The sequence below is a fragment of the Haemorhous mexicanus genome, chromosome 1 (genome assembly GCF_027477595.1).
Source record: "Haemorhous mexicanus isolate bHaeMex1 chromosome 1, bHaeMex1.pri, whole genome shotgun sequence".
NCBI classification, from domain to species: domain Eukaryota; kingdom Metazoa; phylum Chordata; class Aves; order Passeriformes; family Fringillidae; genus Haemorhous; species Haemorhous mexicanus.
Genome location: NC_082341.1, coordinates 129,343,377 through 129,368,849, shown reverse-complemented (window position 1 = coordinate 129,368,849; position 25,473 = coordinate 129,343,377). Strand labels below are relative to the sequence as shown.

Sequence of the window (25,473 nt, the reverse complement as noted above, 5' to 3'; positions counted from 1 at the left end):
TTCAGTGCAGCCCAGGATGTGTTTGGCTCTCTGGGCTGTAAGCACACACTGGTGGCTCCTGTCCGGCTTTTTATCCACCCAAGTCCTTCTCTGCAGTACTGCTCTCAAGGACTTCTCCCAGCCAGTACTTCTATCTGGGATTGCCCTGACTCAGGTGCAGCACCTTGCACTTGGACCTTTTGAACTTGATGAGGTTCTCATGGGCCCCACTTCTTGAGTTTCTCCAGGTCCTTCTGGATAGCACCTTGTCCTTCTGTTCTGTGTAGTGCAGCTTTGTATCATCTACAAACTTGCTGAATGTGCAGTTGATGCCACTATCTGTGTCATCTATAACGATATAAAAGACTACTGGTCCTTGATATCCATGTCCACCTTGATGATCATGTCCAGATGGCTTTTGGATATTTTCAAGAATGGATTTTGTGAAGTACTTACCCTAAACCCTTGTTGTATGTATCAAATTGTGTGCTGCTTGGTTGCTTCTGTACTTCTGCCCTTGATAGTAAATGATGGAATTTTTGTGCTACATCAAATCCAGGCATCAACTTGGTAATTATATGATGGGAGCTACTGAGTACCACAAGCAAGAAGATTTTGTTGGTATTATTAAGGTACTGCTGAGACTACAGAGGGTGCTTCTTTGGTGTTTTTAATTTTAGATATACAATATATAATTCAGCCTAATGTGTAATTGAATTTGCTTTGTTCTTAAAACCTCAGTGTCAATTTCATGGCGGGACCTGGAAACAGAGTGGGGATGGTGGACTTTTCTGGAGCTGCTTTTCAGAAATGGAGTTTCTGGGATGCTGTGTTAAAAGAGGGAGGTTTGCTTAAAGAGTGTAGAAAAATAGTCTTGTCTTCTGAGGGAGGCTGGGAGTCACTCCAGAGTCACTCAAGTAAAACTTTTAATTAGATTGCAAGGTTACATACTGAAACTTTGCTTGAGACAATACCATTTCTGCACTGCAGTGTTCCTAATCTTTTCCAGCTATCATCTAGCTGCAGCTCAGCACTGTTTCTTTACATTTTTGACAGGGTCAGTCTCTTCCCTGAGGGATCAGAGTCTATAGAGAATGACAGCATAACTGGAATAAGTGGCTGAAGTGAAATAACTAAATGCATTCCTCTAAAATCTACCTGACAGTGTTTTGACTCTGTTAATCTCACTTGGAAGTGTTCCTCTGTTTGCAGGCTTTGATCTGTCTTCTCCAAAGTCAGTGCAAACTCTGATCACTGGTTCTGGTGTGGTACCCTGTCCTTTGGCCTAGTCCTTTTCCGTAGATCAGAACGCTTTTCACCTGTTAATGTTGGAGCTGACAAATGTGAGCCTTGAGCACTGTTTGAGACACACAACTTTGTCATAAATTTGGGATTTCTGCCTAATCTTCTAAATGCTGAAACACTTGCAAGGTAGTAGAGAATATGTGCAAATATAGAGAATTTTGTCTGACATGAATGGGTTAAGTATTTTACTGTAGTATCAGCTTGTCTAGTCACAGGATATGCTGGAGCATGGATGTACTCCCTCACAAGAGCTCAGGAAATTAGTCTGAGTTTATAATTGGATTGAGAGGAGAGATGAGAACTGCTGCCTTTGCCAAGACGTGCGTCAGCTGTCTGAAATACTGTGGGCTGAGACTTTGGTTTAAGAGCAGCATTGGCAACCCTGTGATCCCTACCTGTAACATTTGCAAGTGTTTGTGTTGCAGGGAGATACATCTTCAAAGAGGTGGTGATTATTGCTGGTGGTTTTTTTTTTTTTTTTTTTTGTTTTTTTTTTTTGTTTTTTTGTTTTATTAAGAGTAAGTGAAGGCAGCACTTAGGCTAAAGAAAGTGCTGGAGAAGATATTTCTGTACAAAGAACTGTACTGAATGATGTAGTTGTATCAGGCAGAGCTTGTCCAGAGAAAGCCTGTGGGGGAGGCTGAAGTACTGAGATGAATATCATGGTGTTGAGTTGTACCCTGCTAGAAGACAGCAGATACTTTACCCCTTCAGCCACATTCTGCTGACTATTATTAATGGGGCTGCAGAAGCCTGTGCTTGTACTGTTCAGGAATTGTTGTAGCTGTGCAGCTCCATTCTCGGGGGACTGAAAGAAGTGTCTGCTAGTAAAGGAAGGGGAGAGAGCACAATGTGATAGGAGCACTAATGTACAAATGTCAGGCTTGTTTAGTTTTTGGGCTTCTGTCCTCTTGCTTCACAGCATCTTTTTCTCTTAATGCAGTTTTAAGGCTTCAGATCAGGTGCTGAAAGACTTTACTTGTCTGTAAACTGGTAAGACTTTTAAGATCAAATTGATGCTACAGAATCTAGATTGGCTTAAGATGCTTAAGTAGATTTATGGCTCTTAAAATGGCTTATGCCATATAAAACTCTGTTGGAGTGGGGAGAGGACTGTTGCTGCCTGATTGGAATCTACCTGGGAAAGATGGGGGTGGTAGAAGACCACCTGGCTGGAAGTCTGCCCCATACACACTTACTGGTAGGCCTCTTATCAATCTTGCCTCTTAGCAGACTTCAGAAGTTAAAATTCAAACCAAGTATAGGCTGAGAAGGCAATTGAATCTCCACAGGCAACGTTGAAATAAGAGGCTGAATCTTTTTGCAATGCCCCTGCAGAGCAAGTGCTTCTTGCGCCTCTTCCCCCTTTTTATCAACAAAGTCTTCCCATCATTTTCCTCCATTTTCTTTTGCTTGCTTGATTAAGTGCTGGAGTCATGATAGCCTTGCCAGAAGTATGAGCTGTGGTGCACAAGTTTGGCAGCTCCAGGTATAACCAGGACACAGACAAAGGGTGTTCAGTGTGGTGAAGGTGCCTGTGTAACAGCAGAACTCAGAGCAGATTTTGTCCAAAATATTGTTTAGATCATGTCCTAGGGTAGCTTCTGCATTCCTCCAATCCTGAGGCATGAGTGGTAGCCTTTCCTGAGTTTAACTGTTTGTATTAAACACTACTGAATACATTGCTCAGTTTCGTCAAATCCCAGAGGTGATACTCATTCATACTTCCTCAGGTAACTCATCCTACTTCTGTAGGGAAAGAAGGATATAAGGTTTCCATGTATAAACTATTGTTCTGCCAGACCTATATGTGGGGAAAGCAGCTTCTCCACAAGGCTACCATAACATCCTATCCTTGCTTAGCTTCCATCAAGGTAGAAGTGCTTCAATACTATATTGCATTGCTTAAATTGTTGCTAGAGCCTTAAGTTAAGGTGGAAGCTGCAGACCTGGGTAGCAGTTGCTAGCTGAAGAAAGAACCATGCCTGAGATTAAGCAGGCTAATATCTGGTAAACGGTGTTTGCTCAAATTTAACAGCTTTTCTAGCCATGGAGGGAATTCCCTTCCTTATGATTCATAAGGAGGTGCACAATCTGTACTGACTGTTAATGCTAAATAGTTACCTGGGAAAGCTTTAAGTACACTCTGTAACCTTAACAGGAGATGACACCTCTGTAACCTTAAGAGGAGATTACAACGTGGTTAATGGTAGGAATTGTGATGGTAATGATTTGCTGAGGCTTGCCAAGCCTTCCTCAGACACTTTGTGACATTCAGTTGAACTTGTCAGTGATTGGTTCAAGCACCCTTGACAGAAGGTATCTACCTTTGTGCTCTCAGACACCAGCTTCTAAAATGCCATAGATGACTTAAGTACTAACCTCTAAGTTATCCTGAGGTGTTAAGGGCAAGTGAATGCTTGTTCTGGAACGGAAAAATCTTTGGTTTTAATCTCTTGCATAGTAAGCAAAAAGCCACTGCTACTTAGCTCTGGAACAGGTCCTTCCTTTGGCTTCAAGATCATTGCAAGTACTGCCTTGCAGCTGGTATCAGCAGTAACAACGAAGGTACACAGTGAAACTGAATTTGCAGTGCAGGGCAAAGAACAGAGATACTTGAGGATTAATGGTTAATTACTCTAAGCCATGTAACAGAAGCCTAAACTTAAACTTCAGCACTGAAATGTGTGTGTCTTGCCCTGGGAAGGCAGCATCCATCTATTATGGTATGGCTCTACAGCCTCAGTTCCACCTCCAGCCAGCTGCAAGTGCTCTGAATTATTGTGAAGGAGAAGAAGCCCATCCAGCAGGATATTTTGGTCGTGGAAGGGCCCTTTAGGAAGGCCTCATAATGTGCCTGTTTTCATAGTGTACAGAAATCTTGATTGCTGTGACTGTCAAGAGCTGCTAAACTGGTCAGAAAACTTCACACTGCAGAGAAAGACCTTGCTTTTTGGTTCTGTGCAGCTGCTGTTTGTCATCCCCATCCTGCTTTGTTTCCTTAGGCCATCACTTGAATTTAGAAAATCCATTGGAGATAGATTCATTCCTGCTCCAAATGCATCACAGTGAGCAGAACCTATCTTCTTTAGACTGGCTCTGGGCAGTATGGGGGAGTGCTGTCTTCCTCTGCCCTGAATCCCTGGATGTGCTATGGAACTTCTGGGGAAGAAGCTGATAAAATGATTGTTATAGCTGGCAGGAGATCTCATAAAACTAGAGATTGTCTTCCCTGAAGTGGATGAATTAGGAATGACAGCCTAGAAGTTGTCCTACAGTAGATTTGGAAGGGTGGACTGCAGTCCTTTCTCTTTACAGAGAGATTGACTTGTACTTCAGTTTGAAGACCATCAAATTTCTCTAAGTTATTAGGAAGAAGCTTGTTCAGCAAAACAGCTTCCTTCCTCTCCAGGAAGGATTTGTACCTGAGAAAAGTGAGGAGCAACGCTCCTGTAAACTCCAGCAGGTAAGAGAGCAGGAGGCTGATGTGTTTAGGTGATGTCCTTGGTAGGTGCTGTAGCAACCCATCTCTATGGCCACTATAATTGAGCAAAGAGAGGAACTTGAAGTAAGGAGCATGGTGTCTCTCTCTTGGCAGTGACCTTGGAACAGTAATATATCTGTAATATTTCTAAAAACTACAGATTGTCTTGGGTGACTTCCAGGGTTGTGCTCAGGCTGTGCATAAGGAGGAACAAAAGCAGAATTCAGCCTCACAGGTGGAGGCTCAGATTTGTAATTCAGCAAATCTTCCCTGTAAGCCAAATGTATGATCCAGCAGTGGGCCACATCCTATATGTGTCTGTGACTACACTGAAGAGGCGTTGAAGAGTTTGACCCATACAGACTTCTGTCAGTAGGGGTGGCAGGCCAGGTCAGTGGTTGAGACTGGCAATCCAGATGTCTCTAGGGACATGAAACTAACTTGTGCACTACAAATATATAGGAGGAGTACCAGATTTTTTTTGAATGGTGGGTAAATCTGAATGTAGGGAATTTCCTGTAAAAACAAGAATGTAATGTTTGCTTCAGGAAATGCCTGGGAAATTGTATTCTTGATTGTTAGCAGGGATCAATAGATTTTCATAAGGGGTTCTTTTTCCTAGAATAGCTACTTGCACTTGTAGCTAGCTAGCACTGACCAGCGTTAAAGTGAATGATTACCTAGGGTTTGGAAAAAGTCCTAGGGTGTAGCCTCCCCTTCTCTCTCTCTCTCTCTCTGTTGGGAGAGTGATGGTAGAAAACACCCAGCTCTTTGTGTGCCACATCTGATAACTTGTCATTTTGCCTAACCCAGTTAGCACAACTACTGCCTGAGCCTTTTGCACAGAAGGCAGCCCCTGACTGCTGAATTATACAAGGGAAAGCTGTGAATAACAATCTGTAGCTGTTCATATTAACAAACTTGGTTAATAAAGTATATTATTACTGTAGCTGTGTTACGGTTCTCTGCTGCCTCTGGATGCTTAAACTACAATCTGTGACCAAAGCTTTGACCTTTGCCAGATGAACTTTGCAGTATTTCTGGCAGATGTCACAGCCACGTGTCAGAAATGCAGGGGGGCATTCTATTTTTTTCTTTTCAGTGGGTTTAGAAAATAGCCTGTGTTTCAGGCTCCAGCACTCTCATTGTTATGAGCCTGCAGGTACTCTGCACCTGCAGAAGTGAATGTAGGTCTTTAGCCTAAAGGATCTGCTTTTTAATTAGCTGGAAGGTCTGTTCCTGTGGCAACTGACTGACTGCAGTGGAAATGGGAAGTTAAAATTCCAGAAGGGGTGTGCTTTTCTTCTCATATGCCCAGGGATTACTTTGCTTGGACTTGATTTTGGAATATTGCAAGGTTCCTTCACTGCTCTGGAATAATGCCTGAACAACTCTGTCCTTACTGTGCAGGAAAAGATTAACTTCCATTTGATTATGCTCCTCTGTGTACAGGCTGCAGTAAAGATCCCCGGTGAAGGTGTGGGGTTTAGGAGGAAATTGTTGCTCAGCTCTAAAGGTGATCTATCTACATTGCTAATAGCCTTGTGTTTTCAGTGAAGGAAGCTGACCTTGAAATAAAAATAAAACAATGTAGTGAAGTGCTGCAAAACTGTGCTGAGTGCCTCTTTTAGGTAAGAAGCATTTCTGCTTCCCAGAGTTGAATCTTAAAGGCCTGGCTTGAAGTCAGATGGCATATATAAGTTGATCTTTCTTTATGGTGTGTGTGTCAAAACATAAATACATTTCAGGTGATGCGTTACTGCTGTTACTGGCTGCTCTAAACGATGCTGATTGAAGCACCAAGGACATAGGACAGTGTACTTCATAAATATTTAACAACCCCCTCCCCCAAACAAAACCCCCTCGGGCCCAGATATGTTTAGCCTCATGGGCAAAAGTCATAATGCACATTAGAACATTCATCAATAAACCTAGGCGGTGTTTATAGGCCAGCCTTCAGAGAGGAGTGCTGCTCTCTCCTCTTCTCAGCTTGCACTATGGTGTGATACCTGGGCAGCAGAGACTGAGTTCTCACTAGTGGTTATTACACTGATGGAAGCAGCTGGAGAAATAGCTATGCACACAGAATTTTCCATTAATCAGGAAAAAGTCCAACACAGATGGTATATAGGATAGATTACGGCTGGTAATCCTTTTGTGTCCTAGAAGATTAAGGATATCCTGGTGTAACTGCAGTCAGCTGACCTTTTTTTATTTAAACGATTGAACACAATTGATGCAGTTCTGCAGAGGACCAAGGCTCTTCCAGAAGCCATGAGTGGTGCACTGTGAATGTTTGTTAAAGGAACGGTCTGTTTAAATCCAGCCTCAGTTATAAATTTACAGGAACTTAACTTTGTGCCATGTAAACAGCAGCAGCTACAGGATGGCTAAGAAATCACTTGCTAGACAGCTCTATCATATGTAGCAGAGCTGAATTCTCCGAGGAGGCACAGGGAGTGTCATGTGGAGAAATGGAGGGTTTCTGAATCCTGCTGTCTGGGTTGCCCCAGAGAGCGAAGATGAATGCTTCATTGGAAGAGGAGGATGGCTGCACGCACTGAACTGTCTGGCATGGATCTTTATGAGGATTACAAATCACCCTTCGATTTCAATGCTGGAGTGAACAGAAATTATCTTTACTTGTCTCCTGGCATAAACCTTTCTCCACCTGGATCACCTACACTGGCAAAGTCTGGTAACTTCCTTCTCTTCCTTCCTTAAAAGTCTCTACATGAAATGCTTAGCAATTAATACCTGGTAAAATTCTCAAATTAAAAATCTATAAAAGTTGGCCTCCTGTTAATTCTGGGAGTGTGTTAGCTTCAGTGTGTCATGTAGATATTATCTCATGTGTTATATTTTTATCAGCTTTACATTTTTTGTTATTTATTCAGCAGAAAGGCACTTTGAGGGAAAATGAAGTGGCAAAAAAAATTAGGAACAAAACTTCTGCAAGATTGGAATAATTTGCCTAGTTTAACTATCAGATTTTTACAGGGGAGGAGGTAGAAATTGCATTTTTAGTAGGACTTCAGAGCTCTGGATAGTCTAAAATCTGCTTTTGCCTTAATGCTGAAAATCTCACTGATTAATGAAAATGCCCTCTAAAACCTTTATTCTATTCCACCTAGCATTTTAAATGCTGCAAACCTTCCACCTGAAGATATGAACTGCACTGGGGCTGCCCTGTGCTGTGCTGCAGTGGTGCTTAACCCTATGAGTTTCTTGTTCTGTTGTACAGAACACCTATAGCTGTGCCTCCCAACACATACTAGTCTGGTTTTACTGTCGTCATTCCTTTCCATTCCTTGCTGCCAGATGTAATCTTCCAAAGTAATTTTTAATATAGAAAGCTTAGACCTACTTAAGGTGTGGCAAAGCAAAGTTACACAGGTGTTAACTTTTTTTAAATGGGCTTGTTACTTAAAAATTTAAAGAAACATGCATCCCTTGGGGAACCTCTGTATGAACTTTAACAACCCTCTCTGTGAACTTGATGAGCCAGGGGCTACTGGGAAACAGTGTTCAGCATTCACTTCTGCAATTACTGCTTCTCCCAGCTCTTCTAAAGGAGAGCGGAAGCAGTTCTCAGTGTCAGATGATGATGCATCACCATTACCACTGCCTTTTCTGGGCTTTATTTTCTTTTTCATTTGCTTTGAATGAATATCTAATCAGCATTTGGGAGAAGCCCAAGAATTTTCTCCCTCAGGTTGAAGAAATATGTCTCACTTTGGCTTCTTCACTGAGATAAACGGGAAGCACTTAAATCGGATCTTTCTTATATACTGCAGAGTAAATATGCTCTGTAGTACTGTATGTTACTCAAATGTTAGGGTGGTCTTATAACTTTGCAACAGCTTGTTCTCCTGAACTATAACAAGCACCTTTTTTATTTAGCTTTGCCAACTGTATAGTGATAACCACAATGCTCATTCTGAGTGTCGCATGCAGAACATGTCAGTGTAAAAAAGAGCTTTATGGAGGTTAATCCACCCCCACCACAAGGCTGCTTATCAAAAATGAAAAGTACTTCTTAAAACTGTTCCTCTTTGCTGCTGATCTCTGAATTCAGGCCAGGGAGGTAGGGACTTCAGGACAAAATGGAGCATGAACTTGGATTGAAATTGGCCAAAGCAAACCCCAAATCAGAAAAACTGAGTGTTAATTGAATTACTCTAATGCTTTGCCTACGCTGGCAGAATAATAGGGACTTAAATGCCATTTCCCTGAATGTGATCCATGGAGTCCTAATCAACTGACTTGCCCGTGTCTTTATTTGTTTCATTTAAGTAGATCTAATAAACTGCTGGGAAAATATGTTAATCTTAGAAATGCAGACCTAAAAACTGACCTTAAAGCTAGGTAAGTTTTCTCAGTACTAAGTCTTTATGATTTTTTCCTCCCAGACAGATTTTTTATTCTGTTTGAGAGACATGAAATGTTCAGTTAAACTTGGTTATAACAGAGTACCAAATGACTGAATTTTAAATCCTTCACAATCCAATGATGCAAGAGAACTAACATAATGAAAGGTAACAAGTTGAAAGCCGTAGTAATAATTTTACATAGCAATAAAAAATAATAATAGCAACAGTTCTGTTGCCAAAAAAAAGACCACAAGTGAGAAATGCTCTCTTAGTAGTAGTTTGAGCCAAAACATTTCCATCTGTTGGCTGATTGCTGATTTCCTGGTTTCTTGCCTCATAGAAAGATCTGAGGTGGACTGTGCACATTTCCTTATGAAGTTTTTTCAAAGCCAAGATCTTACTGGCTGTCAGCCCTAGTTTATGGGATGCATTTGGATTGTAGGCACAGCATTGTGGAGGTCTGTGGGTTGTTAGCTGTGTAGAAAACTGCTCCTTGGTCAGATGGCCCAGTGCAGCCTAGCCCATAGCATGGATGATCCCTGTGTCCTGCAGGTATTGAACTGAAGAATGGGAGCAAAGGGAACAGAGGGGTGAGCAGTGACAGGAGAGAGAGCAGAGGTGCCAGAGTGAAGATTGATGGGAAGGTGTCAGTACGCTTCATGTGAAGCTCAAAAAAGTAATAAATCGGAGGGGCTCTGAAGACAAGAAGAGGAAGGCATGGTCAGTTGTGCAGGGAGGAATCTGAATAGCAGTGATTTCCTGTTTCCCTAACAACTCTAGGAATGTGAAGGGGAGGAGAGATCATTCCCTTGCTTCTTAGCATTGTGCCTTAAATTCTGTTTGGTAGGCAAGAAGCAGAACAGTCTTGAAAATGAGTTTTCCAAAGAGAAGCTACATTCCCCAAATGGAAGCTGTTTCTGCAGGAGACAATCTGGCATGTTTTCTTACTGGTTGATTCACTTGATCTATTTTTGGTGATTTAATCCAGATGACTCCTCATAATCAGATTGAACAGACTTTCATCTGGTTGTGCTAATGCTGTTGGAGTCAGGGTGGTTTTGGTACTTGAAAACTTTCTGAAATGGTTTTGTGATGGTGGGCAGGTGATCCCTGAAAGGCTGCAGGTGAGAGCAAGGTCAGGAGTCACAGCAGAACATATTGAGGGGGTGTAGGGTGTGGAGGAGAAATGCACTTCAAATTGTTTTCCTTCAGGGTAGGTTTATGTAATTAATAGGTTAAATAGCAATTTAACAAAAAGGTGTGGCATTCTTAACTGTTAACTTTTGTTTTATGCATCAACATATTTCCTTATCTGATTCTGAGACATAGTCCTTTGTTTTAGGTGCTGTGCTTTGGTTTGGGCATTAGACTTTGAAGTTCTTACTGCCCTGGATTTTTGACACAAAATAGTGTATTGGGAAACCCACAGGACCTACATTATATTTGTGTAGAAGACACATGTAAATCTCTGGGAAAACGTGACACAGATCTCATGATTAAATGCAGAATTAGCTTTAATTTTCTTCCTGTAGGCTTCCTTCTCAGTGCACTTGGTAGTAACACAAAAGTCCTGTCCATGTAGCAGTGTGCTTCTAGAGGGCAAGTGTTCTGGACACAGATACAGGTAGACAACATACCATTTTGGAAAGAATTTGTGGAATTGAGTTTTACCTGACTTCAGTAATTTGATCCAAGAACAAGGTTTCTTCATTTTTTGGCTTGACAGCTGCTAGGAGCGTGTTTCATAAAATGTGTACAACTAATTAGAGACTCACAGAATCTTTTCTTCCCCTAATTTTTCAGTTGATTGTGATGTAGCTGTTTGATATGAAACCTCACAGCAAGATCATAGTGGTGATTAATGAGTTTTTGATTCCTGAAGGATAATATGGAGTGCCATCAGAAGCTGCTGAAATGAGAATGGAATTTTATTGGCTGGATGGTTAATTTCTATAGTGATTAACAGGAAATGTTACTTAATGCCTCTTCAACTTAGATCAATTATATATTTATGTACATATACACACACACACACACAGATATGTGTACATAGACACACCCACATATATGTATACATACACACATTCTTCCTCACTCCTTATTAATAGATAATCCTGATCTCTTTCCTGTTGTATTTTAAGATTTTTATTTGACTTCTTTTTCTTATTATCTGTAAGGCTGTTTTATGTCTTGAATAGAGAATTCTGGGAATCCACAACCATTCCAGCATGCAGTCTCCCTGCAAACTGGTCTCTCTGCAATTAGAACAGAATTCCTTGATTTTGGCAAACTTTAGGTTTAAGTGTCAGCTACAAAGACTCAAAATGGGAAGTCTTTTGGTGGAAATTTCATTGCATAAAAGGTGTTTAAAATGGTCTTACTGCAAGTACTAAGGAGTAAAAAAACTAATTATTACAGTTATTACATCATAATAATACAAATAATATCCTCCTTCCTTGCCCTGAAGCTGTGAAAGCAAAAGTTGAGAAAGACCATGGGGATGTTTGTGGTTTATGTAGGAAAATTAGGCAGAGTTTTGGTTTCTGGATTTGGAAGAGGCAGCAGTTAGAGTGGATGCATATTCTTATCAATCCCTTCTCAGTACTCTCCTGCTTTGAAGCAACAGCCTTTTGTTCCCAAGCTCTGTCTCTGGACTTCCCATCTGTCTTAAGGTCCAGGTGCAAACCAGCAGCTTATTTCCAGTTCTATGATATCTGCAACCTTCTAGCCACTGTGGTCCCAGTTACTAGGGACAGAGAGATCAAGCAGGGCACAGAGTTCATACTTGCAGTGCAGCAGTTTTCTCCATGGTTGTTAACCTTGCTTGTAGCTGCACCCAGTGTGCTCTTTACAATCTGATCCAGAGAGTAGTAAGGGAAGGAGCCTCTGCATTAGCCATGAGCATCTCCAGCAGTTCCAGAGTTTCTGTGCCAGATGAATGAGAGACCAGAGTGTGCACAGACTCCTGGGCAGGGTTGTGTAGGAAACACTGGTTGGGATGTAGCGTTTTGTATCTTGGTTTCTCTCACAGAGTAGTGGGATGTGTTGTTCTCAACAGGCTTCCAGTCTCCTATTATAGCAGCAGTTGCTATTATATTGAGCTTTAATACAGCTTGATAGAATGAAATGTAAAATGCCTTTGGTTTCCTTCCTGTAGTTGAGGGGCATGACTTTGGTGTCCTCTCATCAGTTTTTGTTTTGTGCACTGGGACAAAAGAGCTGTGTGCTAATGTTAGCTGCTGTTTGGCAGACTTGTGATAATCTGACTTTTAATGTTTTTAATTAATCTCAAGGCCTGCTGAGGAGTGACTCTATACCTGAGGTTGGAGAGGATGCTGCTGCTACAGTCAGTATGGCAGAAACACTCTCAGAAGAAGAACGAGATGAGCTAAGAAAAGAGCTTGCCAAGGTAATTCTTTTGCAAATAGCTCTTAAACTTGTTTTGATAATGAAAATATGGGATAATGTTATCTTTGAACATACAGTTAATGCTTTGCGTAGTTATTCTGTGAGTGTCTAAAGCTGGTACTCCTGTGTATTGCACAGATAGGAAGGAAGGGTGTCAAGGAAAAAAGAACAGCCAGTTCTGGTGATGGGGAATTAAGCTGGAAGTGCTGAATATACAGATTTTAAACTAAGATACATAAATACCTAACCCTTTTTTTTTTCCCTCGAGTGAGAAGGGGATAAATCAGCAAAGAGAACATGGTTGGAATCCAAAACCCAAATATTGTCTCAACTGGTGTGGAGTAGCTAAAGCTGTTTCTTTCATGAAGAATGCTTTGTAGTAGTATCTGTGTAGGCACTGTATTGCTAATGTCTAACCATGTTACCGTTCTTGTCCATAACAGAATATTTTTAAGGGTGAGAAGAAGTAGCATTCTTTGAAGAACAGACAGGCAAATATTCAAGCCTGATACATGCCAAAGTCAAGCTTTATTAAGCAGCCAGTCTTTTTTCTTTAGTAGCTCTGTGGGACTTTAGGACCCTTATGAAAGACACTGACTTAAGCCTAAGGTTAGCAAACAAATGTTAGCTTTAAATTAAGCACATTTAATACATTCTTGTATTTGGCAGTTTTGTTTCATGCCAAAGATAGTGAGGGTGGGCTGGTCCTACTAGGATATGTCAGATATCCAAAACAGAGGTGCATTGAAGATACTGTAAGGAGCTGTACTTCTGTAAGGAGCTTTAATGAGTGGGCAGCCTGCTGCTCTAAACTGGGGTGATCTTGCCTGGATGAGGAAGTAGGATAGGAGGGATGCCCCTGCCTTTATGTGTATGGCCTTAGTGCCTCTGTCGCTTCTATAAAGCTCACAGAATGACATTGTGGAACTGTGCTGACGTTTCTGGTCATGTTTCCAGGAGAGGCTTAAGTGACCATCTGAGTAAAGAAGGAAGCACACAAACAATACAGTTTTCTAGTTACAGAGCAGGTGCTATGTTGTGTGACTGCTCAGTCTGCCATCATTTCCACACCTGCTCTGGGGAAGGCACTCCCGTGGCTGGATCCAGTGCACAGGTGCTGGCTTAAGCACAAAAGGACCTTTCTGTTGAAGCAAGGAGACAAAATTTGTGTATGACAGACATGCTCTGAGCTTCCTGATACTGGTCACACGTTGGTATATCTTCTGACGTGGAAGTAGAATACAGGCTTGGCAATTGCCCTGGGTTTGACTGATCTTCAACCTTTACATATCATAGGTACTAATTTCTAACTATGCAGTCTTTTAGTTACCAACTTCCTTGTACATATTCCAGTAACAGAGCTAGCTGCAGGTAGAGTACTTTCTCACTAGCTCTTGTAGTGTCTGTTTGTTAGATTTCCCTTTTAGTGGGAATTCCCATTAAATGGGAGGCAATGTTAAAAACATCTGCCCATTTAGGAATGACTGTGAGGCAATGTTAAAAATGTCTGCCCTCCCATTACTGATGTGTAGTAGATGCTTTAAAGAAATACAGAGTTAAATGGTTGGGTATATTCCTTGTTAACTGTTAACCACTTGTTAACAACTCTGGTGCCACAGGTGGAAGAGGAAATCCAGACACTCTCACAAGTGCTAGCTGCCAAAGAGAAGCATCTAGCGGAAATCAAGAGAAAGCTGGGAATTAACTCACTACAGGAACTAAAGCAGAACATTACCAAAAGCTGGCAAGATGTTACATCAACCACAGCGTATGTACCAGCTCATGATGATTGTTTAGACTGCTGAAGTGAAAATTGTTTAGATCTTGTGTCATGTCTAAACACTCTGTTCTTGTGAAATAATATTTCTCTGGGTAAATCAACATAGACTTTTTTAAAAGAACACTGCAAGCCGTATCTCTTGCAAAAGAAGAATGATTGACCAAAATATTTGTCAATATTTTGGTCAATCAGAATATTGGTCAATAAAATATTAGTCCAATATTCTAACATACTTTTTTTTGTCTGATACATCTGAGATACCAAGGTGTCCTAAGTCCAACAGAATACCTTTCTTTTCCACCCTGAAAAATTGTTGTAAACTGAGCCCATGCAGGAAGAGTATGAAGTCACAGTTACTGTTCTTGCCAAACACATTTGTTAGCTTAAGGTCTAGAGCAAGCTGCCTTCTGCAGTTAATAACCACAGAATGTCACAAGATGTACCTAGAACTTTTTATGATGAATGTTATTGACAGAACTGTGCAGTACAAGAATTTAGACACTTGGCATAAAAAATAGACCTTTTTCAGTGTGTGTGCATAGTTTTGTTTATTTGTGTTTTGTTTTCTTTTGTATTTTTTTAGGTTTTTTTTCTTGATTGGGGTGTTTTCTGTGTGAGTTTATGTTGTATTTTAATAAATCCTTCGATAGCAGATAGCATCTGTTCTAGGGCTGGGGTAGTAGGTGCATGTTGGTGAACTGCATCTGGTCAGAGCTGGTAGAGATGCTGTAGCCAGAAGGGACTGCAAAGGCTCAATGTCATAAGCAGGTTCTCCATTTGGCCCCAAAGCTGAAGTGTACCTCTGCATTTAATACAAATAGACACACACTAAAAATTGCTTTATGTGTTCATTAAAAAAAAACCTAAAAACTAAATGTTTTTTGAACACAGATACAAGAGAACATCAGAAACCCTGTCTCAGGCTGGTCAGAAGGCTTCTGCTGCTTTTTCTTCTGTTGGTTCAGTCATAACCAAGAAATTTGAAGATGTCAGGTAGGTTTATTTACCTTTTCCCAAGTAATTGCATTTTTTATTTAAGCAGGTGATCACTGCAATAAGTTTATGCTGTTAACATACCTAGTGCTTCTAAAAGCTAATCTATCCAGAGCCTTCAGCAACTGTTTTAGGGGAGGTAAGAGACTTGCTGCAGAATCTGCTTGTATGTCCTCACTGGTGCTGAGGAGTTCTGTGGTGTGTGTTTTATGTAGGCAAGAGAAGCAATGTGTGCTACCACCTCCACTGCTGCTCTTACTTTTCTGGTGTGATTGCAGGTGGCACTGTCTGCCAGCTTCTGTGGGGTACACATAGCACTGTCATTTCTGCTCTCTCTCTCAGCTTGTGGAATATTATATTTAAACAACTGGCATCTTTGACTGTTTGTGTTTTGTTGTTTTGCTCTTTTTTTGTTGCTATTGTTGGTTTTTATTTGGGTTTTTGTTTGTTTGTTTTTGTTTTGTGTGTCGATTCCTTCCAGGTCTGTTTTATTTCTTTCTAATCTGTTCTGCCTCATAGAAGTGGCTTGATTTTATTACATTTTTAAGAGACTATTGGCACTTTTTAATTCTTAACTATTGTTGGCATGCAACATATTTTGACTTTGTGCCAAATGACACAACCCTTCATACACATTAGGTAACTCTGCCAAGTCATTTTTAGAACTATTTTGAGCTGCTTACAAAAATCCTGCTGGATGCAATACAATCAGATGCTTGGCTTACAGTTCCTTGATTATGTAATGTATGTTCTTAGTACTGGAACCTATACAATTATTCATCTCCACAGGTAATTTGTTGTTGTTAAACTTATTTTTCAGATATTGGGCAAATAAAAATTCACACATTCTCACAGAATATTGCTGCTTTGGCAGCAGTGTAATAAAATCAGCCATTTTAAAGTGCTGCCATTAACTTCATGCTTTTTGAAGTCTAGTGAGAAAATGCTTTGAGTACAGCTACACAGTTACAGATTTTTGTTCAGATTTATCAGAAGTTCATTTCTCTCTTTAATGCTTACTCTGGCATTGTGCAGACTACAGGCATTTTCACATTCCTTTAGGTAAGGTGGGCACAAGAATTGCTTCTCAAACTAAGCATGTAGTCAGACTGTCTCCATTAAAGTTTTTGATTTAAGTTTTCTCTGTAAAAGGTAATTCTTTTCTTCAGTGTTAGTAAAACTGAAGCCCTTTTAATGTCAGGGAATGTTTATTCATGTGTACCTGGTAACTATCTCAAAACATGAAATCTTGAGTATACATAATAAGTAATTAGTCTCTCTTCCTTGTTAGAAAGAAGCCCACTAAAATGTTGCTGCAAGGTTTTTTAACAGGAGACAGAATTTGGTGTTGAGGTCAATGGCATGCAGGATTTCCTTCTTTGTCTGTACAGTGTTTGTGCTGTGGCAGAGTGGAGATTTTCCCCTTTTTGTGTCTATTACAATGGCAGTTTAGCATTGTGATTCTAACTAAATAACTAGAGTCTAAATGTAAAATGGTTTATACATTCTTTTTTCATAGTTTGTCCAGTGAAACAGTCCTTGAGTTGATTACTTTAGCAACGCCAGTATTCTACTTACTTCATCTACATTACCTTTGATCTAAGCAAATACTCAGTGTTTTCAGGAGTTAAAATTGCTGTGTAACAACTTCTATCCATTGCCTCTCAGCCCATCTATCTGAGTCTGACTTAATCTTTTCTGTACTCCCCCACTAAGGAGCTAAAAACAGCAGTAGGATCTCCATAAAGATGTTGGGATTTGGCTCCTAGAGTACTAAGTGAGAGCTGTTGTCCCAGGAGAGGAGATGGGCAGAGGCACAGAATGCTATGAGAACTCAGACTCTGAAGTGAGCTCAGTTTGATCAGGTATAAGAATAGCAGCCAGTCTCAAATATGTCCTGTTCAGCATCAGTGAGACAGTGGGAATCTGGAAGACTTCTCTGTTCCTATTGGATGCAGAGCTCAGCTGCTCACTTAAGGCTGTGGTGTTTCCCAATTAGTATTGGACTATTTCACTGGACAAGGACAAGCACAGACTTAGAGCTGCTTTCTACTTCAGGAATACCTTAGGAGTGTTTTAATTACTCCACTTAGTGGCTTTGTGAGTGATGAGTACTCTATCAGAAACTGGGCCACTGGGAGAGAATGGAACAGTATCAGAGAAGTCTGCACTGTTGGTGTGCTTCTCAGGGAGAATCGTGGTGATGGAAATGCAAGGTATTGTTATAAATTCAGGGGTAGCTGTGTTCAGAAAACAAAAAAAAGTGTGAAGAATTAGTGCTGTTGAAGATCTTAGTTGCACTTGAAAAAGAAGATGTTTTTCATGAGAACCAAATTGATTTAGAATTCAGTCAGTGAATTCAGGTCCAAGGGTTATATGACTACTTGAGGGCAAGTCTGAGCTTCAGAAAGGTTTAGATGCCTAAATTCTTTCCTGGAAGTGAGAGTTCATGGGCCCGATACTTAAAACTTGAACTGATACTGAATATGCAGGTTCATTTTTGTTCTTAAACTCTTGCATTGGTTTCATTGTGGCTTCACTCTCCCTTGTATTGGTTTGGTTGAGGGACTTCTCAGCTATAGTGGTGTGATTTTTTTCCATGTTGGACTATTTCTACATATTACATGCAGCAAACATCACACAGGTCTTTATTTGGGCACTGCAAAGTGATTTAATAGGGAGTTGCAAAAGGGAGTGAGGCAGCTGCTGGAGCTGTGATTTTGGAAACTACTGAAATGGAGAGGAAGGGAGGACTGGTAGTGCAATGTCAGTGCATTTTTTATTCCTTTTTGTATTTGTTTTCTCTGCCCTTTGTTATGATGAAAATGAATTCTGTTCCATCTTAGGTTTCTCTTAATATCTTTGTTCTCTTTAAAATAATTTATTGAAGTTTTGATAAGTTAACCTTCCTTCTGTAGGCAACATCAGTATTCTGTGCAAAGCATTAGTACCAAGATGTAGCTTCTGAGCAGTCATGACTTTGCACTTGGCCCTTCTTGCACTGCATCCCTATAATGGAGCAAAGTTCATCTTTGCCTTGCTCTGAGATTACAGGATAACTTTCTTTCCTTGCTTTAGAAGTCTGATCTATGATAATGGATTCCTAAATACCATAACATATCACCTGGAAATTTAACTACAAAGTAACTAGCTACTGTGTATGTTGAGCTGTGTTTTCTAGGCTGGGACTCTGGCATACCTCCTTGTGCCTTTACAAAATGTGAGGCAATGGAGTAGCTTAAAAAAAATTATTGTGTAGAGGATAAGTAAGCTTTAATACAATACAAAATGCATGGAAGACTGGATAGCAGCTTACTGTGCCTTTTTTATTCATTGTCTTTTTTTAAGCTAGGGGTTTGCTTTTGAGAATTACAAAGAGGGCTTGTCTTTCAAACTGCCCAAGTTGATGGCCTAGTTGAGTGAGTGCTTTAGTGTGGCGTTCTGTCATTTGGGAAAGAAATACAAGTTCTCTTCTTCATAAAGCTGTTCAAGGCTTAATTGTGCCTTTTGCATTACCTGAAGAATAGGTGGTTTATATTAAAAAAAATCAACTGCATTTATCTAATTCAGTTCTCCTGCAAACCAGATCATTGTATGATAAAGCCATGTAATATCTTATGGTGGTTTTTTGCAAACTGGATAGTGAGGGTATACAGAAGTGTATTGTTCAGCAGCAAGTAAATTCTTCATGAATACATGAATAGTTTTTCTATTAAATGATATCTGAGATGAAACTAAACTTTTGTAGACACCTGTTAAAACATCTGCAATACATTGTAGGTTGTTCTTTTTCAGTGTGAGCCATTCTACAGTTTGTAAATATATGTATTTAATCCTCTTTAGCCTTAAACTTCTTGCAGGGAGAAACTTCTTGCAGCATGAGGGGAATTGGCTGAGCATTGACTGAAATTAGTTAGTGTTGGTGTAGCTTTGTAATAAAACCTGCCATGTAGCAAGCCCAGAACTTGTAGTAATCCACATCATAGTGAAGGATATATATTACAATCCAGAAGACAATCAGCTTGTCTGTGATCTGGAAAAGCCTGTGGAACCCAGACCATCCATAAGAATGAAACACAGGAGAAATGGGCTTGGGGAAATAGATGAAACATAGCTGTGCATTACTGAAGTGTCAGGAAAGGATCTGGCCTTGTGTATCTGATTCCCAGTATGCTGTAACTACAAATCAACCCGTAGTTGTGCATCTGCCTTAGGGGATTCCAACCTTTTTTTCTATGGCATTTTACTGATGAGCCCTCATAAAGGATCTCTTAAAACTTTTTCTGCAATAAATATAGAACATTTTTCTCCTGTGAATGTATCTTCCATTGCTTGTGCTGAGATGCTAATTGTAAGTTTGGAGGTACATTTTATGAGAGTTGTTTCCCTTCCCTCCTCTCCTTCCCCAGCAACTGCCTGGAAAGTATTCTCTTAAAAGGCATCATAAAGCCCAGACAGATTTTGACATTCCATATATAGTTAAGAAAACCTGAGATCATCACTTGTAATAATTCTAAGTTACTGTCGTGGTATTTGGTAAGAATTATTTAACATATAAGGCTTGTTTGTATCTGCAGTAAACAGGGATTTCCTGTATGGAACTAAATTAGATGTGTGGTTGTGGTTTTGAGGCTATTCAGGAGCTCCTTCATCTGTATCCAATTACCTTCTAGGAGTAGATGTGTTTTCTTGCTAGACAAACAGTAACTTTATAACAACACTGGCAGGTTATAGAAATCCTCCATGAATTTCAGAACACAGGACTTTATCCTGCTCCCAGCATAGATGCGACCTTGAATACTGACTGATGGGACTGCTTCTGTTGATTGATGAGCAGATAATTGTATCGATGAGTGTAAAAAACTTGTACTGAATGTAAATGGAAGCCTTCTGGATGTAGAAATCATTTTTTCATTAGGAAGATTAGCTGATTTATAAGACTCTCAAGTGTTTGCTACTTGCTATTGCCAAAATTGTAAATGCAGCATGACTCCTGTTGCTTGAGAAACTTAAGGAGCAGACAGACTGTTGCAGCTAAGTAAAACAAGTACTAACAAGCATGGCACTTGAATCTTTCTAAAAGAGAAAAAGGTTGCTGCAGCTTTTGCTCTGTACTTGTGTGTGTGTGTGTGTGTGTGTGTGTGTGTGTGTGCGCATGGCTAAGCAATTTAAGAAAGCAAACCCAAGCAGTTACTAAGACTGTGTAAGACTGTTTGGCTGTTTACCAAGGATAGTTTACAGAAGTCAGATCTCTAAGCCAACTTCTTCTCAATGTAATACTTACACTAACTTGTTGCTTTCTTTTCTCTTAATGCTGGCATTTAGTATACGCTCCTTACAACATTCAATTAGTATGCCTATTATGAGGTAATGTATGCATTATCCAGCTGTTTGGTTTATTTATTTTCATGTGTGGAATCAAGTCAAACTGAACTTAAGTCAACTAACACAGTTTTATAAAAAAAAAACAAAAAACTCACCCAGCTTTGTAATGGATTTCCTGTACTAACATATAGGATAAAATTTGTTTTATTTCTGGTTAACGGAGGTGGTTATCAAACATCTGGAAAGTGACATTTCCCTACTGTTTGGAAAACTGTAACAGCTTTTCCCTGCCTGTTTGAGTGTAATGTTACTGAGTGATTCCAAGTTTAAAAGGCAGTAGCTTGGCATATGCTTTTGAAAATGAAAGTGGGTGAAAAAGCCCCTGTGGTTTCACAAAAAGTCTCTTGGTGATCTGGGGTGCTTGCCTTTTTCTCCACTTGCCTGGCACTGTCCCCCTCTGAGAGTCTAGTTTGATGCATGTATCACTGTGTGCTCTCCAAAGGGAAAAGAGTGCAGCTAAGTGTAGCTGTCCTACACAAATGCCAAGAAAAGCTGTAGGCTTCTTTTGGAAAACACCCTTGTCTTCAATATTCATATAATACATTTTTGAGTAATCCTTAGTCCTGGTCCAGTGAAGGCAAGCATTTTCCATCCTACATAAAGGCAGAAAAAGTGTTGCACAAATTTGCATGTGGCAGTAACAGCTACTTGGAGCATTAAGCCAGTCTTCTGACCCTAATGAATTATATACCAGCCCTCAGCACTGGAAATCCCAAGCTGTTCTGCTTTTTGTATGCAGAACTTACTGTTTGTAATTACAGCTGCCTTTGGCACTTAAAGGCAAGGGGGAGTCTCAGTTAAATGTAATATGTTCGCAGAAAATGCCACTGTGAACCATGTTTTATTTATTGAACATGTAGCAAAGTAAACTGAACTAGTTTTACTGTAAAAAGTAAAAAAAAACTTGATGAGCTCTCTTCAGCAATAATGTATTAGGCTAACCAGAAGTGATGACTAAGATTTTCTGAACAAATGCTTTAAGCCAGAAACATGTTTGAAATTACTGGGAATAGTAAGCTGAACCTAAAATACTTGCTAGTTATCCATGTTGATAGGAAGGATCCTATTGCTGGACCTGGCAATGTTTAGTTGCTAAGGATGAAAGTGAGCCTGCAATTCAAGTATGTTTGAATTTTAGTTTTGTAGTACTTGGGAGGATCCAGATGTAAACTATTTTTAGGCTATCTTTAAAACAGGGAAAGAGCCCCAAACAAATCTCGTTACTGTTGGGAAAAAGGAATTGTCTGCTTGGTTTGTGATTTTATAGGTTAACTAGATGTGGTTTTAATTCTGTGGATCCTTTTTTTTTATTTTCGTAGAAATTCTCCTACTTTCAAATCCTTTGAGGAAAAAGTTGAAAACTTCAAGGTAAGACATTGAACACATTATTGACTGTGCAGTTGTGGATGTGGAGAAAAGACTGGAAGTCTTTTTGGGCAGCCTATTTTTTAGTTACTGGTAAACTGTTGAAGAGGTATTTCGATGAACATCTTTTTAAGTCCTGTGGAAACAGTTTCTCTGCCTAATGATTTGCAAATAAAGTAACGGGCTGCCTGCACCTCATACAGGAGGATGCCTTTAGAAGAACTAATAGCTAGCTAACCTGCACAAACAGCTAGTATTAGGTATGCAAAATAATTAATATCTAATGCTAGTTATCCAGAATTGTCTAGGCTTTTATTTCATGCCTTTCTAGGGACTAGTATCCTACACAGGGGAATACTTTGGGCTACATCTTTCATTTCCGGCATAAAAGACAAAAGGCCTTTGCACCTTAATTTTAACTTCACTCCTGAAAGCTGCAAGTGCCAGAAACAACCATTAATAACTTCTCCAGGTAAAAACTCACTTCAAAAATAGCTAATCTGTGTAATCAGAACCAGATTTGACTTTTCCTGGGCACACTGGACTGGATGAGAAGCAATGAACAAGGGGAACTGGGCCTTCTTCTTTTGCGACCAATTGATGTTAACACTTCGGCAGTCCCATAGAGCCAGGGAGGGAAAAGGCAAACATGTTACATGGAGAAAGTAACATAATTGCTCTGCTCCTCTGAAGATCTCAGGACTTGCCCTTGAGACTCAAAACTGTCCAAAGTTCTTTCTTAAGAAATAAAGTAGCGAGTTTTAACTCTGAATCTCTTAAAGATTTCTTGGTTTGAAAGGCTTCATACCTTTATCCACTTGTAACTGAGGGTGTGTCAACCTTTGGACTCTGGAATCAGTCCTGGAATAAGGGCTGCTTCGTGTATCTTAAAATCAAAGGGAGATTACTGTGTGAATCTGCTGGTGAGTGTTTCCTGCCAGATCTGTACAGATTTGTTTCAAGAATGTTGTGGAGGTCTCCTAGACCTGGAAAAGCTGCTTTGTTGGAGTTATTAAACCAGACGCACTGGTTTTGTACAGTTAAGCATGTTTGGCATACCAACTAACTACTGTGCTATGTTGGGGGTCTCTCTGTGTTCTAGTCTAAAGTTGGAGGAAGCAAACCTGCTGGAGGAGACTTTGGAGAAGTTCTCAACTCTGCTGCCAATGCCAGTGCCACAGAAACTATTGCAGAACAGACAGAGGATGAGACCCACTGAGATTTCTGCCTCTGTCCTGCTACCCACTGCCAGATGCTGCAAGGAAAAACCAAGCACACTTGTAACATTCTCTGCGCTCTTTCCACCAGATGTGCTTTTATTTAGCACGTAGTTATTTCACCCGATTAACTGATACCAAGCTTGTTTGTGGGTTCAAAATATTTTTGAAACTAAAATACATTGATTGGGGTTTTGTGTGGGAAGGGGAATTTCTATGCCTTTCAAGCATTTAAAGGACTTACCTGTAATTTGAAGACAACCTTGAAAATATAGCAATGAAAAAAAACTCTTTTGAGAAGTTAATTATATTGTACAGATACTGTGGATACGTATTTTCTTTTCAATCTGTAATTACTGCTCAACTTAATCCTTATGAATCTACTGCTGCTGCCAAACTGAAGCTTGTTACTTTGCTCCCTTGTGATTGTTTCAGTTGAGTGTTGCCTGCAAGGGAGACTGGACTAGGACACTGGACAAGGAGGAAAGATCACTCCCAGCTAAAGAAAGGACTTCAGTTTCAGCAGGCTTTACACAAGTTATAGCAGGATCACACACGAGTAGGAATGTACTGTCTTTTGAACGTGTTCCTCATCCAGCAGGTGTGGATAGGTGATAGAACATGTAAAACTTACCCATCTGTCCGTGCATTGTCCACCTCAGAAACTTCTGACCAAGGCAGATGGAAGCAGGATGCCTCATAGTGCTGGTTTGGTTCAGTCACCATAGCATTTTCAGTCTTGTTTTTTGTACAGGATGTCACTGTGGTAAAATAACACTCTTCTGAACATTGGACCAGTCACAAATAGATTCATTCACACGTGGTGGTGTCATATTCACACTAACAAAGCATGGAATAGAAGAATAAGCCTGACCCCAGAAGTGGTTCTTTTGTAGTCATCAAGAGAATTTCTCCTATAGCCTAATGCTGTTTCTCTTGTAGGCTGAGCCCTGAAAACATCTGCTACACCATCTTTCTCTTTTTTAATGTATTTAAGCCAGCACCCCTGTTCCCAGCTCCAGAAGTCTGTTTTGAGAGGTGCACAGTGTCATCGCTCAGCATAGCTCTCCTAAAAGATGTGTCCTCCTACATCTTGTTTTGTCTGCTGTACTCCTCAAAGTTCTTGTGTTTTATGTGTTTCTGCCACATGGTTAGAACATTTTATCACCCTGCTTAGAACTGGAAACAAGTTTTGCTGCATTTGTGTGAAATCCATGAAACTTCAACTGCCACAGGTGTCTGGAGGAAAAAAAGTTGGCTCTGGACAACCTTGCTAGCATGTCAGATGTAGAATGTGTGCTTAATTACAATGTGAGAAGCTTAATAAAAGTGTATCTGAGGAATGTATTGTCCTGTGAACATGGAGGATAATGTAAATAAGTAAGGAAATTTCATTTCTAATTGAAGCAGTCCTTTAAGTTTGGTTCAAAGCAGTGCTGATACATACTACTGTACTGCTGGGACTCTGCATGGCTGAGCTTGGCATTTCTAGACTGAGCCTAGGTTGCCTTCTAGTGGCTTACATAAAATTACAAATCACAGCATTGTTAGGGTTGTAAGGGACCTCTGGAGTTCATCTAGTCCAAACTCCCTGTTGAGGCAGGCTCACCTCTGGAGCAGGTTGTACAGGACTGTGCCTAGGTGGGTTTTGAATGTCTCTCACTCCAGAGAGTGAGAATCCAGGACCTTTGGCAGACTGTTCCAGTGCTCTGCCACTACATAAAATTAAACTGCCCTGGTTACATCGTGAAGTTCAGAAAACAGGTTGACATGTTCCCTCAGCCTCTGACAGCTCCAACTGAACAAAGGAACAGAGAATTAAATGGTATAGAGAGAATGGAGCTCTTCCTCTTTTGGGTCAGTACCATGTAGGGCAGGTTTTTCTGGAACATGATCCTTATTGGATGGGTCTTTTATTCATTTATCTAACGGACAAAGAGAAAGGTCATCTAGTCCAGAGATGAGCTTTCTGTTTTCTGAAGAAAAGTTTTTTTTTGTTTTTTTTTTTTTAAGGCCACATGACAGTTTTTTTATTGTAACACATTATTACACTCCAGGAGTTTTTGCTGCATCTTCCTCTGCCCACAGCTTCCTTTCCTCGTGTGCAGGTGGCTTCGGGGCTGCTGTGAGCACTGAAGCTTTGCTTTCAGGGCTGGTGTAGTAATTACAGAATCAATTAGGCTG

At 40.2% G+C, this 25,473-nt stretch overlaps 1 protein-coding gene across 5 annotated transcripts in view; it reads left to right on the top strand.

The window, feature by feature from the left end:
- The window catches only part of TPD52 (tumor protein D52), a 123,048-nt gene that overhangs the window by 15,994 nt on the left and 81,581 nt on the right, over nt 1–25,473 (top strand). For 2 of the 5 annotated variants that reach the window (XM_059862761.1, XM_059862769.1), the window contains 5 exons: nt 12,435–12,550; nt 14,169–14,317; nt 15,221–15,322; nt 22,027–22,075; nt 23,175–24,632. In XM_059862761.1, coding sequence (XP_059718744.1) covers nt 12,435–12,550; nt 14,169–14,317; nt 15,221–15,322; nt 22,027–22,075; nt 23,175–23,291 — 533 coding nt within the window. In that variant the 3' untranslated portion in view covers nt 23,292–24,632. Of the gene's footprint in view, nt 1–7,133; nt 7,467–12,434; nt 12,551–14,168; nt 14,318–15,220; nt 15,323–20,647; nt 20,709–22,026; nt 22,076–23,174; nt 24,633–25,473 lie in introns of those variants that run through there. The other 3 variants (XM_059862745.1, XM_059862783.1, XM_059862753.1) reach the window with 3 other exon arrangements.